Consider the following 15,635-nt stretch of genomic DNA (forward strand, 5'->3'; position numbering starts at 1 on the left):
AGATTAAGGAGAAAGGGACAGGAGGTTCTTTTTAATGCTCTTTTATTTTTGTGCTTTCTAATGTCAGGATCACGAGGAAAGATGATTCCAGTCTCTTCAGCCTTCCATTTCCAGTTAGGGGCCTCCCTACACTGGGGGGGGGGGGGCTGTGAAGGGAAATAGGGGCTGCTGCTTGTACTATGTGAATGTCACTGAGAGACAGCTTTTCTAAATGTAGGTCTACCCTGATCCCACCAAGTCATGGGCCTGGCCCCTCTACTTGTTTGGCTTCTTTTGCCCCAAGTTACCTAGGTTGGGCCCCTGTTTTGGACTTTGGGACTGCTGTTGGGTTTGGGAATTCTTGTTCTGAGTTTGGGGTGATGGGGGCTCAGACTCCTTACTAAGGCAAGTGCATTCAGGCTTGGGCTCCAGACAGCAGCACTTGGTCTGAATGCAGCACGGGGGCTTCTGCATGCAGCATGGGGACTTCTGCGGGCAGCATGGGGGCTTCTGCGGGCAGCACGGGGGCTTTTGTGGGCAGCATGGAGGTTTCTGCGGGCAGCATGGAGGTTTTGGTGGGCAGCAAGGAGATTTTGGCGGGGAGCACGGGGATTTTGGCTGGTCACACATCTTCTGGAGTTTTGAAGGTCCTAGGAAAAAAAAGAAGAACATTCTCAAAAAGAAAGTGGGCTGCCTTCTTTCATTCCCCCTTCTCTAACCCCCAAGTGCATCCATCGTCAGAGCGAAAACTGAGACCGGCCTGAGAGGGCAAAAGCCAGTCCCTCAGTTCCAAGCCTTTCCATGTGTCAGTGCACCAGTTCCTCATCAGGTGACCATTTTCCAGATGGAAACGGAAAGACCAGGACATGTAAGAAAATTGCCTAAGGTCTCTTAGTTAATGAGGCACAGTGTGATGCTTAGTAGCCTGAGTTTGGGTCTAGTGTCAGGCACTTCGCAAACATTGTCTCGTGAATGACCACAGCCAGCCTAAAAGGTCAGTGTTTTTGCCCATTTTCCGTATAAGGACAATGGGGGCTCAGAGGGTCTATGCCATCTGCCATAAGTGGATCCAAGCCAGGTTCCATCCCAACTCAGTCTGGTTTCATGCTCGGTCTGGTTTCAAATGCAGCACCAGAGACCCAGGAGCATCAGGAGTCTTACACCTTGTGTGACCACCCAACAGGCCTTTCCCAAAGGCACCACCTTGCTCCCCAACCCTGAGCTTGTGGGAAGTCAGCTGCCGGGAGCTCCTTCAGCAATAGGCCTTCCAAAGCCCTTGGGTCCTGGGGCATCAGCAGCTCACGTCACCTCTGGGCTTTATCACTTGGTCTGTATAGGGCCAGTGCCAGTGGTGAGGAGGCCAAATGAGACTTTATAGGTGTCCTCAAACCCAAACATTCAGCACTTGTGTAATTTCCTGATTCTTCTAGGAGTGGGAAAATCCAAGACAACTCTGTCTTTGCAACCCATCTTCCTCCCACTCAGGAAATCCAAGTGCCCTGGGCCAGCTCCCTAAGCCTCAGCCCTAATATGTGGTCCTGGAGCAGTTCCCCCGCCTCCTATTGCCCTCCATGATTTCTGCCCTGTTCCCCCAATGGCATGTGGATAAAAGCTGCTGTCAGGGCCTCAGAGCAGGACAGAGAGTCTGGAAGTGGCCAGGAGTCAGCAGGCAGAGGGACCTGGGGAGGTGTCTAGCCTTGGGGCAGACATGGAAGGAGGGGAAATGAGCATGTACCCCCATATGGGAACATCCCACAAGGCCCCAAACCCACACTGGGAGGTGCCAGGGCTGTCACCCAGGTGGAGGAAGGCGGGTAACAACTGACAGCAGACAAATGCTGAGGTAAAGCTGCCACCACCCTCCAACCTCCAGCACCCACAGATAAGCCTCTGGCCCAAACTGCTTTTTTTAAACCAAGCCAATTACTGCTGTGAGCTTTCCACTAGGCACAGCCTCTTCTCTACCTGGGGCATGTGCCTCTGCAGGCACCTGTGTGTGCGTGTGCCTGACCTTGCAGAAACACAGGCACAAGGAAGAAAGGACTCGAGGTTTCTGACAATGGCCATGTGGCTGGACCAAGCAGAGATTTCTGCGGACTTGTTCAACAGACTCTAATGCCAGAGACCTGCTCACAAGGTCGTTGTTTCTGCACTGGCCTCAGGACCCTTCCATGTTCTCCATTTCATTCCTGCCTGCTATCCTGCCACTCCCTCTCAGTCCTGCTCCAAATGCCCCACCTGATGCTTAGAAAGCCGTATCTTCCATCTGTGTTCTGAGGATGGGGTGAGTCCGTTCCCCTAAAAATCCCCCTTACACCAAAGGCTTCCTGAGGGTTACCAGAGTTGGACAGAAGCTGTATCGTTCCCTCCTTGCCACAGAAGTCTGCTTCCGTTCACTGAAGACATGCAAGATTCTCACATCAGGTGGTTCCTGAAGGATACCTGTCAGACGACCTACTTCGCTACAAACCCAGGGCCTTGGCTGCCTCGGATGATAGGTGTCAGGCTCTCAGCCTCAGCTCTTGACATCTGCAGACCCATCTCAGTCAGCTCATGTGTATAAGCCGTACCACGCTGAGCCAGGCGTGGCTGACACCTCCACCCACTGAAAACAGTAACTTTCAAAACGACAAGCTATGCTGACCCAGCCCAAGCTCGCTGCACCTCAACTTTTGGAACCAGCAGAGCCTCATCTTGTGGTTTCCCTGTGGGAAAGAGCCCCTGGCATGTGCCTGAGGAGCCTGTCACTATGCTCCTTGCTGCTGTCTGAAGGACAAACGATGGTCCCTCCTCTTGGGAGTCCGCCATGTTGTGAACCTCTTGAACGAGAGCAGCAGGCATGAAAGAAATTTCTGGATGATCACCTAGCAAGGGCCCTGCCCCTGGGTCTACGCCCTCCACATTCCCAAGTCCTTGGCTGTTTGGCTGCAGAAACTGGGTCAGCAGCAGATTCTCACCTGCTCAGGGAAAGTGACTGCTGGGGGGGGGGGGGGGGGGGTGTTGACCTCAACTCATTTGTGACTCCATGCCTTCCAGTCACTTAGGAATTAATTCTGTCGTTCAGGAAGAGTTTTCTACTTAGTTTTAAGACAACGACGCTGGACCAGGACTCCTAAGGGGTGGGAGTGGGGACAAATGCAGTCTCTCCTTCCAGCTCAAGAGATGCCAAAAAAAGCTGAGGTGGCAGAGCTCTGCGCTGTTGATGTCCTGACTTGGCTGGAAGGGAAAAGGAAGCAGAGAGGCAGAGCAAGGGAGACACACAGAAAATGAATACGGAGCAGAGACATCAGCATAAAAATGGGGAAAAGGGGGGAGTAAAGGGCCATAGGAGTTTTGCTCTCTGCCTCCTTTATAGCCTTGGAAGCTGTTCGGTGGAAAACCTGTGTGTGTTTGAGCACCTGCAGCCATGGTGGGGTGTGCACGTGTGCAGGGAGCCTGGTATCCTCTGTGTCTCCCTGTCGTCCAGGGCCAAACCGAAGTCCAGGCTCTGAGAGGTGGAAAGGGAGGAGGGAATGCCTTTCTCATTTTCTGTCGCTTTTCTCTGTCTGTGACTATTTTTGCCTCCTTTATAACTTCTCTCTGCCTCTCCATCTCTCTGTATCACTGCTTTTCACTCTCTCTCTCTGTTTCTCTTCTCTTCTGTGTCTGTAGTTTACCTTTCTCCTCCTGAATGACAGGGTTCCTGGATTGACATTTTGGAGCCTCCTGTCTGATTGGAAGGCCAGCTCCTCAGGCTCCATCCTTCCAAGTCCAGTCTGGGCTATGATACAGAAGCAATTCTCATCCAGGTCACCAGAGAGCACCCAGAGCTCTAGTCCACGGGTTCACCTAGGGGCCCCCATAGACATCCCGTCTGAGCACAGTCTTTTATGGACAGCCCCTGGGAACAGGTCCTGAAAGGGGGAAGGTTGCTATGTCAAAGATGGGGAGGAGGTAGGGAATCAGTCTCCTGCAGTGCGGCACTGGGAGGGGAATGACAGTTGCCTCAGGTCCCTGCCTCCTCACCTAGCACTACCACATTCCTTGCCTTGCTGCCTGGAGAATGGCTAGGTTGGCTTCTCTTTGACCTACCAGCCCAGCCTCATCTTCAGCCACTGTCCCTTTCATGCTCATCAGACGGGCTCAGAGCAGATCCCTGCTAAGTCCTGCTCACTTTTGTCTGGACCTTTGCATATGCTCTTTCTGTGGCCTAGAAGAGCCTTCCCCTGACCCCCACCCCCTCACTACCTGTGAATCTCAACTTTAACATCACTCCCTGGAGGAAAACTTCCCTAGCCCGTAGGGTCAGTGTCCCCGGTTGTAACCTCCTGGAGGTCCCGGTGCTTCTCATTACGTTCTTACACAATTGTGATTTCTCTAATGGTCTGACTTCTCTAGTCTGCTAGCTTCCTGAACACAGACATCCTCACCTCCTTCCTGCCACCATTCTCGGCGTTTAGCACAATGTATGACATTATACGGGCTTCAACAAGTAAGAAATGACAAGAGAGGACCCAAAAGACAAACTTTCTCTGGGTTACCTGGTCTGGCTACTTCTCTTCAGTTTCTTCTCAATTTATGATGGTCATGCTTGGCTTCAGAGAAAAATGGTCTTCCCTGGACTGGTTCCAGCAGATATGACCTCCCCTCAGCAGTCTAGTGAGTCCATGACTGAAGAAGCCAATGGTTTCTCTTCCCTCCCAGCACCCAGATTCTGAGGTTCTACACCTCTGTGACACTGCCATTCTTCTCTCCCCAGGATTCCGTGACTATGACTGACCCAATAGCACTCCCTGCTGGCAGGACCTCTTGACTCCTCTTGTTTCTTTTCTTTCCTGAAGGACAAAGCGAGGTCTGTAGTTAATCTACCATCATTCAATCACCTAAAACAGAAACCTGAAGCTCACATTTGTATAAACCGTTTACTGTCTACCAGGTTCTGTCCTAAACGTGAAGTATATAAGCTCAGTAGGATATAATTCACATGCCCAAAGCTCTTCCAACTTAGTATAGAGACAGTAAACTGTCAATCCTCTATCATGAGAATGATGTAAGGGTACCCCCGGCTGCCACGGGAACAGAACACATGGAGCCAGGTTTGGGATCAGGAATGCTTTCTGGAAGGAGTATGTTTAATGAGATTTAGCTGGCATTGGAGATAGGAAGTGGGGCATGGAGGTGTGTGTGAAAGGGTGTTCCTCCCAACAACACGGACCAGTGTGAGGGGACATAGTGAGGCTAAAGAAGAGGTCCAGTAAGCTTCAGAAGCAGGTTGAGGCTGTATTGATGAGGACCTTATACACCATGAGAAAGAGTTTGGACTTTGCCTGAGGGCAACGGGAGCAATCAAGGGGTTTTTATGGGAGAATCAAGAGCCCTCAGGGGATAGGACCCTGTTTTATTCATTTTGATTTTAAATATGATTTTTGGTGCTATTGTAAATGGAATGGAGTACCTAATTTCTCTTTCTACAGTCTCATTGTTCGTGTCTAGAAATGCAACTGAATTCTGAGCATTGATTTTGTATCCCACCACATTACTGAATTGCTCCATAACTTCTAGTAGTTTGGGGGTGGAGTCTTTTGGGTTTTCCATATAGAGTATCATGTCATCTGCGAAGAGAGACAGTTTGACTTCTTTGCCAATTTGGATACCTTTTATCCCTTTTTGTTGTCTGATTGCTGTTGCAAGGACTTCTAGTACTATGTTGAATTATAATGGTGAGAGTGGGCATCCTTGTCGTGTTCCTGATCTTAAGGGAAAGGCTTCCAGCTTTTCCCCATTGAGAATGATTTCCGCTGTAGGCTTTTCATAGATGATTTTTATGAGATTGAGGAATGTACCCTTTATCCCTACACTATGAAGGGTTTTAATCAGGAAAGGATGCTGTATTTTGTCAAATGCTTTTTCTTCATCAATTGAGAGGATCATATGGTTCTTGACTCTTTCCTTGATGATATGATCTATCACGCTGATCGATTTGTGAATGTTGAACCACCCTTGCAATCCAGGGATGAATCCCACTTGGTCATGATGGATAATCCTTTTAATATACTGCTGAATCCTATCAGCTAGGATCTTGTTGAGAATTTTGGCATCCATATTCCCCAGGGATATTGGTCTGTAATTCTCCTTTTTGATGGGGTCTTTGCCTGGTTTGGGGATCAAGGTCACACTGGCCTCGTAGAATGAGTTTCGTAGTTTTCCTTCTGTTTCTATTGTTTGAAACAGCTTCAGGAGAATAAGTATTATTTCTTCTTTGAATGTTTGGTAGAATTCCCTGGGGAATCCGTCAGTCCCTGGACTCTTGTTTTTGGGGAGGTTTTTGATCACTGCTTCAATCTCTTCATAATTAATTGGTCTGTTTAAATAATCGATTTCTTCCTGTTTCAGTCTTGGTAGTTTATAGATTTCCAGGAAGGCATCCATTTCTTCCAGGTTGTTTAATTTATTGGCATAAAGCTGTTGATAAAAGTTTCTAATGACCCTTCCTACTTCACTGGTGTTAGTTGTGACCTCTCCCCTTTCATCCATAATTTTTATTAATTTGGGTCCTTGCTCTATTTATTTGAATAAGTCTGTTCAGTGCTTATCAATCTTCTTTATTCCTTCAAAGAACCAGCTTCTAGTTCTGTTGATCTGCTCTACTGTGCTCTTGGTTTCTAATTCATTGATCTCTGCTCTAATCTTGATCAACTGCCTTCTCGTGCATGGGTTAGGCCTGTTCTTCTGTTGCTGTTCCAGCTTCTTGAGGTGAGAATATAAAAATTGCACTTTAGATATTTCTATTCTTTTGAGTGAGGCTTGGATGGCTATGTATTTTCCCCTTAAGACTGCCTTTGCAGTGTCGCATAGGTTTTGGACCATTGTGTTTTCATTCTCAATGGTCTCCATAAATTGTTTAAATTGATTTTTAATTTCCTGGTTTACTGAATCATTCTTGAGCAGGATGGTTCTTAGTTTCCAAGTGTTTGCGTTTCTTCCAAATTTTTCCTTGTGATTGAGTTCCAGTTTCAAAGCATGTGGTCTGAGAATATGCAGGGAATAATCTCAGTCTTTTGGTATCGGTTGAGACCTGTTTTGTGACCAAGTATATGGCCTATTCTGGAGAAAGTTCCATGTGCATTCAAAAAGAACGAGTATTCTGTTGTTCTGGGGTGTAGTGTTCTGTATATATCTATGAGGTCCATCTGGTCCAGTATGTCAGTCAAAGCTCTTGTTTCTTTGTTGATTTTCAGCTTAGATTATCTTTCTATTGCTGAGAGCAGAGTGTTGAGGTCCCCTGCAATTGACATATTATTATCTATATGTTTCTCTATTCTGGTTAAGAGTTAGCTTGTGTATCTTGCTGCTCCCCTGTTGAAGGCATAGATATTTATAATTGTCATATCCACTTGTTGGATACATCCTTTAAGAATTATATAGTGTCCTTCTTTATCTCTAACTGCAGTCTTTAGTTTAAAATCGAATCTGTCTGATATAAGATTTGCTACCCCAGCTTTCTTTTGAGGTCCATTGGCATGAAAAAAATTTTCCATCCCTTCACTTTTAGTTTGGTTGTATCTTTAGATTCAAAATGAGTCTCTTGTAGACAGCAAAAGGATGGGTCATGTTTTTTTATGCAATCTGCAACCCTGTGGCATTTTGGGGGAGCATTTAGGCCATTCACATTGAGAGTGATTATTGAGAGATATGATTTTAATGATGTCATGCTGCCTGTGAAGTCTTTGTTCCTATAGATTTAAAATTTTTGTTCTGTATCACTCTTGGGGCCTTTTTACTTTTATAGAACCCCCCTTAATATCTCTCATAGGGCTCGTTTGGTGGTTATGAATTCCTTCAGTTTCTACCGATCCTGGAAGGTCCTTGTCTCTCCATCAATTCTGAACGACAGCCTTGCTGGATAAAGGATCCTTGGCGTATTTTTTCTCTGATAGAGCGTTGAAAATATGCTGCCACCCCTTCCTAGCCTGCCATGTCTCTGTAGACAGGTCTGACATTATTCTGATATTTTTTCCTCTGTACATGAGAAATTTTTTGCCCTGGCCACTTCCAATACTGTATCTTTGGATCTGCTATTTGAGAATTGCACTATGAGGTGACGTGGTGTAGGTTTGCCGTGGTCGACCTTGGGAGGGGTCCTTTCTGTCTCTTGGACATGAATGTTTATTTCTTTTGACAGATTAAGGAAGTTCTCAGCTACAATTTGTTCAAATATCTCTTCTAGACCTCTCTCTTTCTCCACCCCCTCAGGGATGCAGATGATTCTGACATTGGAACGTTTCATTGAGTCAGTAATCTCCCGTAACCTATATTCTTGAGATTGGATTTTTTTTGAGCCATGTTTCTGTTTTAACTTTCTCTTCTACCATCCCATCCTCCAATTCACTAATTCGTTCTTCTGCCTCATTTACCCTGGCCGTCAGAGCATCTAGTTTTGACTGCATTTGATTTTAGCATTTTTAATTTCTGCCAGATTCACTCTCATTTCTGCCCTTAGAGATTCTATAGTCTCTTTAGTATTTTTGTTAATATTTTTTTCAAGCGTGTACATCATCTTGACCATTGTTACTCTGAACTCCATTTCTGACAATTTGGTTATATCCATATCCATCAGTTCTGTGGCAGAGGTCACAGACTCATTATCTTTTCTTTGCTGGGCAGGATTTCTCCTCCTTGTCATTCTGATGAGGAGAGGTTGCGGGGATGCCCAGAGCCCAAATTATTGACCAGGACCCAGGTATTCTGCACTAGTTTTATAGGGATCTTAGGACTGTAGGCTTCTTGGTTTTTCAGATTGCCTTCTGGGGGAGGGGACTGCCATGCTGATACTCAGGTAACCCTGTTTGGGTAGAGTCACCCTGTCCCCTGCAAAGGGGGTTGGGGGTGGGCACAATGTGAGCTAGTATTTCTGGGCTTTTGTTCTCTGGCAGCTTTCCCTGGATGTTTTCTTTGGCTCTTCTGAGAGTCAGAACAGCAGTGGCTGTATCCTATCCTCTGTCTCAGAACAGAGTGATCGCAGTCTGCTCTCTACTGAGCTCTCTTGGCCACTTTAACTCTCTTTCTGTCGGTGCTGCTAAAACCCCTGCAGCATCCCGTGTTGTGCGCCCCACAGCCTGTGTCCCTGCCCTCACTTCCAGGGCTGGCAGGTCTCTGTTCTTTGTGCTTCTAACACCGCCATCCACCCCTAGTTCCTGAGCATGCTCCTGAGCTCCCTGTTTCAGTGTGGTTCACACGTGCTCCAGAGCTCCGTTTTTCAGTCTGGTCATGCGCATTCCCAGGCTCACGGTCTCAGTCTGCTTTCTCATGTCCGGAAGTCCGGCCTGCTCCCTGGAGCAGGTGGCTACTGCTTCCCAGCACCCGAGTGCAGCGGCTCCCTCCCCCTTCCGTTTATATTTCAATATCTGTGCATGGATTTACAGCTCCCCTGTTCATACCTGAATATTCAGCACTGGAGATATTTGTTTGTAGAGATCCAGATGTATCTTCCTGTGTCTCAGGCTGATTCCATGAGTTTTCAGGATGGTCTGGTACATATCCAGCTTGACTCAGGGGACCTGCTGAACAGGGGTCCCATACTCCTCTGCCATCTTTTTCGCATATGTAATATTCTAACTTAATAATGGAAGAATGCATTTAATTTTGTTCAAGAAAAACACATAATGCCCTCTTGCATTAAAGTAGAGAAAAAAAACAAAGGTCCCACAAATTTATTTTCTCACTAACACATCAAAGGGGAAATAGTTGTGTAGTAAAATGCCCAATATATAATGACCTTGAATAGTGTCTCAGGTATATGCTGATATTGTAAATAAGATAAATAACATTAATAAGTCTTCCCATCCTTTAGACAATATACATCAAGGCAGATATTAACCAGAAATTCTACGTGTGCATTAGTATCCAGGTAAAAGGTCATGTGCTCCCGGGTCAGATAGTCTGTCGGTGACTCCCTGGCTTTCTCTGATTTGGCATGTTATTTTCTTAAATGCAGATTGCATACTAAGAATAAAAATAATATAAATACCATTAATATACTTATATTATTCACAATATTTTCAAAGAAAAATATTACTTGCAAATTTAAAAAATAGAATCCCTATTGACATAGCGTGGAATCTCTAATATTCTTTGGAAGCTTTCAAATATTTTAACAACTGCAACCATTTTTCAAACAAAATCTTACATTGGTGCCACTATATATAAAACTGACAAGAGTTTATTCATTTAAGTTTTCTTCACATTGGAATTTGCATCAATCAACTTAAAGAAATTGGGCTATTTTGATGAACACGCAAAAAAATTAATTAGTAGATTGTGGATGACTGTTGCAGCCTTATTATTGATTTTAGTATCCACTCTATTTCTGGATTTTTTTTCTAGTTGGACAGGATTGGTAAAATCATAATCACTGCTTTGCAAATAGTAACCAGGCCTCTGCTCAGAGTTGTGCAGACTGTGTACTGCTCAACCCCAGGGAGTGCCAGGGAAGCCCACCTTACCAGTTAACACCAACCGTTGTTGGAGTTTGTTTGTTTCTTTGTTTTCAGCAGCTCCATTTTCAATTTTAGCCCTCCCCCCCTTTTTTTTAAAGATTTTATGTATTTATTTTAGAGAGAGTCCGTGACTGGGTGGTGGGATGGGACAGAGGGTGAGCAAGAGACAGAATCTTAAGCAGAAACCGTTCAGCTTGGAGCCCATCTCAGGGCTTGATCTCACGACCCCGAGACCATGACCTGAGCAGAAACCAAGAGTCCAAGGCTTAAGTGATGGCCACCCAGTCACCCCTCAGCCTATTTTTCTATTTGACTAATCTCAACATTTGAAAAAAGAGTCATAGAGGGTTTGGGGACTGTCAGTAGCTATACCTAAGACCTGCTCACATTCCTTAACTGGAAAGTCTAAAGTTAAAAGAATACTAAATGTAGTATGTCAGACAATGTAAATAAATGTTATTGAGTGGAGAATTCTATTGTATGATATGGTGTGATGTGACAAACTACAGTATGATAGAATCCTTGAATGTATAGAATACTATGAGATAATCCTCAATGCTGTTCTTAACTTGCTAAGAATCCTTGGTCCTTAGTTCTTAGTCCTTGAAAGAAATTCAGCTACAACCAGCAGAAATGGTGGCAGTGGGGGCAGTGGGCAGGCAAGTTCTGCTCACCCAGCTGTTTGCTCCCCAGCACTAATGGCCTTCTACTCCACTCTACCTGGAGGACTCTTGGCCCTGACCCCATCCTGCTCTCACTGCTCACGTGTCTCAGTGACACTAGATTCCTCCCTTCTTCACAGGTCACACATTCCCTAATGGGGCCCCATTAGCTTCACAGTCCTACCTGAGATGGCTGTCTTCCCATCCACACACATTATAATCACTGGGCCTAGGAGTGGGTCAGATGTCCCTGACACCACTCCCTGCTGTCGCCCATTGCAGATTCCCACCTGTCATTTAGCACTTGGCCCACAGTTAGCCTATCACTCACTGTTTCTGTTGTGGTCCCCTTGGTGATTTTAATAATCACAAATATGATCTCTTTTATGATCAGCTTCATAATCCCTTGACTTCTACACCTCTAATTGGTTTGTCCTTCACCCTACTTGCATCCATTCCCACATCCCACGAGCGTGGCCTCATCCTTATTAACAACAGCAACCTCTCCATAATATCACATTCAAGCAACCCACCCTCTCAACCTCACCTACTGTATTTCCAAAAACCCTAGATCCGCTAGGATCTCAACTGTGAGAGGTTTCGACCCTTCCAGGAGCAGCAATGCATTGACACTCTAACACCTTGACTGAGCATCATTGCTTCACACCTTCATTTCTCTCCTTGCCCATGAGCTGTTATCATCATCCATTGGCTTAACCCGTACCCTTCTTGATCTTCTCTCTATCATTAAATTCTACTAACAAAACCACAACGCTGGCTCCACCTTACTCTCAGCTACCACAAACCACAGAGTGACTACGTGAAAACACACAGCTATACCGAACTGATTTCACTTCAGTTTCATGAACATGATCATGAGGGTACTGTACCAACAACCTCACTGTAGGTCTCAAGTCCATCCACCCATCACTGCGCTGGACAGCTCAGAACACATCCCAGCTCTCCTCAAACTCCTGGAACTCCTTTCCTGTCCTCCCTTTCAAGAGATGAATATACTTTCTGTTTCATTGAGAAAACAAAAGCAATCAGAAGAGAATATCCACATGCTCTTTTCTGCTAACCTACCTGCATTTGTACCTGCATTATACTCTTGTTTTCCCTCCTGCTGCCATGCAGGATCTGCCCACTGCTCCAGTCTGGGGCCTGTCTCTCCACAGGTGTCCTGAATCCCACCCCTCTTATCTACCCAAGAGTATCCTACCACCAATCATCCTTTCTCCTATACTGGATCATTTCCATCAGCATGTAAATATATTTTAAATATATATGCTAGCTTGCATTCCCACCACTTCCCCCAAATGCCCTTATCCAGGTCCTGCTGATTTCACTGCTGCCAGATATGATGGGTGGGGCTGGCACCAGCAGCAGCAACTGGCTGGAGCGGGCACTAATTCTTTCTGGAGTGCTTCCTCTGCCTGCCTGTGTGTCCTCCACTCTCTCCTGGCTCCCACCCTCCTCACTGACCACTCCACTTTGATTCCCTTGATGGTCACTTCTCCTATCCCTGATTTCTAGGTACTGGAGCATCCCAGGGCCCAGTCATTAAAGATCTCCTCTTCACTCTCCAGGTGGTACCATCCTATCTCAACTATAAAATGATTCCCAAATTTCTCTTTACAGACTAATGTATCCAAGTGTGCCTCTTCCCTTAAAACAAACAAACCCACAGAATCCATTTCTCCTAAAGTCTTCCTCATCTCTTAAAAAATAACTCCATCCTAAAACAAAACAAAACGAAACAAAAAATAACTCCATCCTTCCCACTGAACAGATGAAACAGTCCCTGACTCCTCTTTTTTATATATGCCCATATCTATTTAGCAGTGAATCCTGTTGGTTTGGTCCTCAAAATATATCCAGAATCTGAAAACTTTTCAGTACTTCCAGCACAAATACTCTGTCCACTCCACTATTAGCTCTTGCTTTGATTAGTGAAGTGGTCTCCTACATGGGAACCCTGACCTACCCTTAATCTCTACAGTTTATTCTCAACAGAACAACCAAAACTATGCTTTTAAAGCATAAATCAGGTAATGGTACTCCTCTACTCCAAACCTTCTGATGCATGCCTATTCCACTTACTATAAAAGCCAAAATCCTGTGAGCTCATCATAAACTGAATGAAAGTTATTTCTATGATCTTACTTCTACCCAGGCTCCCACTCCCTCCTTCCATCTAGAATGTAGCATCTAGTGTCTATTCATGGTTCTTGCTGCTTAAAACGTTATTACTCTAGATTCTCGCATGACTTACTTCTTCACTTCCTGCAAAGAAGATTTTATTACATAGGCATTCCCTGACCATCCTGTATAAACTGGCAGGCCTCCTCCAGCATTCTACATGCCCTCAACCTTCCTTTATTTCTCCTCTGTACCACTTGGTAGCATGTAATACGTTATACAGTTAAACAGTGTACAGCTGTTATCTGATTCTGCCACTAGACTCTGAGCTCCATGATAGCAGAGACTATTTTCTTTCTGTTTAAAGCTATATCCTCAACCCCTAGACTAATGCTTACCACACAGTAGGTGCTTAATAAATATTCATTTAATGAATTATTAAAATTCAATATTAAAAAAGTTGAATTTACTTTTTTCAATGTTGAGTCAGAAGCTTTCATTTCACTAAGAGTACACTTATCGTGATGAGCTCTTTGTAATGTATGGAAGTGTTGAATCACTACATTCTATACTTGAAACTAATGTAACACTGTCTGTTAACTACACTGGAATTAAAATTTGAAAAAAAAATTCGTTTCATTGTTTGTACCAGATTTTCTGTTTTAAACATAGTAACATTGCAATACTATATGTGTTGAGCTTTTTCACTTTCTTCAATTAATCAGGAAATTTTGGCAACTGATACAACTATGGTATGTTCACAAGAACTTTGCCAATGATAATGATGTTTATAAACAAACAAAATGATCATTTCTTATTGCATTTGAAATATTTATGCCAGGATATTATCTCTGTATTGGCAATGATCTGTGGTATAAAAAAGTAAATGCCATTTCTTCTCATTTCATACAAATACTGTTGGAAATTTGGCAAGTTAAAGGAAATTTTTATGAATGATTGCCAGATCTTGTTTTACAATATATAAGCATTTTATTAAATACACTCATTTTTCATGCAACACACAATTACTTCAACATATATTAGCGATAGTATCTATACAAAGCACAATTTTTCTTGCCTTTGCTTTTGCAATATCAGTATGAACATTACATTTTCAATATGTATTTAACAATGTGTTAAAAATCTGATCTCAATATATAAAGCTGTTTTCTTCTGTTGATATGTGTCCGTCATCTTTATATCTACTTGCCTAAACGTACTGTAGCAAAATAAGCAAAATGGAAAGATTCTTAACAACTATACTCCTGTTGAGCTTTGTTGTAAATATCTCATGATCTTGACCTTTAGGATAATTCATGAAGTATGGCTGATATCATACTGGAATCTTTCCTAACCTCTTTATGAGCAAGTGATCCCACTGTATTTCTTAATCAGTCAGTCATAGAATATCCTTCTTACAGTGTCGATTACATGTGATTTTTAACAAGCTCTTCTGTAGTGGTCTATGTTTTTTTCTCATGTGGAAACCCAGTTTTGACATAATATAAATGCATTTTCATTGCCAGATTTAAATTTATCTGTACTTTTAAAATTAACATTAGCTATTTCATGTAAATGTATGTTATACTTTATAGCAAAATTATAATTGTTAGGAAATAGCTGGCATAAACTATCTTGTGAAATTTCACTGCATAAAACATATCAGACATTTAACCTATTCCTAATCACTGTGAAAGGTGAATCCTGATGATCAGAAACATAATTATAATGTACTGCTTTAGGGTAAACTAAGGTCAGATTTTAGGCCCATGGCATTAATTTTGTATACTATAATTAAAATGGTTATTGCTAGTTGAAAATCACCTAGTACCAGTCCTGTATAAATTGTCCTATTTTAAGTCTGAACATTCTGTTTGGTACAACAGTAATTATTCTTCTACATTTTTCTCTTTAACCAGTGATCCATTTGTAATATTATTTTATCTTTATGTAAAATAAGCATCTATAAATATAAAGGCAGATAAGAAAACTTATACAGTGCTAAGATTAGCTTTAGCATTATATTATTATATATGACATGTTTACTAGCTATTAAAATAATTTACCATGAGACACTGATGCACCCAGAGTTACTTGGTATCCCATTTAATGCAATGAGTTATAGTACAATTTTGTGTGAGTAAAATTGTGTGTAACTAAATACAGTATATAAAAGATGGAGGTGGATCCAACACAGAGCTACACTCTTTTTAATGTTCGAGAGGGTTAATTAATCACATTCCTTTCTTCTCCAGACTCTAAATCAATTGAGAGAGACATCCATGTAAGACAGAGTGTTGGTAAAGCGTTGAAGAATGTAACTTGTGTCGTGGTCAAAATGGAACCCATTATATTTATTTCAAAATCTAAGCCTTGG

The 15,635-nt window shown here is 43.4% G+C and overlaps 1 protein-coding gene across 1 annotated transcript; it reads right to left on the reverse strand.

The window, feature by feature from the left end:
* Positions 1–255: 255 nt before the first annotated feature.
* On the reverse strand, positions 256–609 carry LOC103667588 (sperm mitochondria associated cysteine rich protein). Its single transcript, XM_008695763.1, has one exon. The coding sequence runs from the start codon at positions 607–609 to the stop codon at positions 256–258; it is 354 nt and encodes a 117-aa protein (XP_008693985.1).
* Positions 610–15,635: the final 15,026 nt, after the last annotated feature.

Source organism: Ursus maritimus, unplaced genomic scaffold (genome assembly GCF_017311325.1).
Source record: "Ursus maritimus isolate PB19 unplaced genomic scaffold, ASM1731132v1 scaffold_12, whole genome shotgun sequence".
NCBI classification, from domain to species: domain Eukaryota; kingdom Metazoa; phylum Chordata; class Mammalia; order Carnivora; family Ursidae; genus Ursus; species Ursus maritimus.

What these genes read in the sequence shown, in the direction of transcription:
- LOC103667588 (XM_008695763.1), bottom strand. Translation starts at nt 609, where the DNA reads ATGTGTGACCAGCCAAAATCCCCGTGCTCCCCGCCAAAATCTCCTTGC.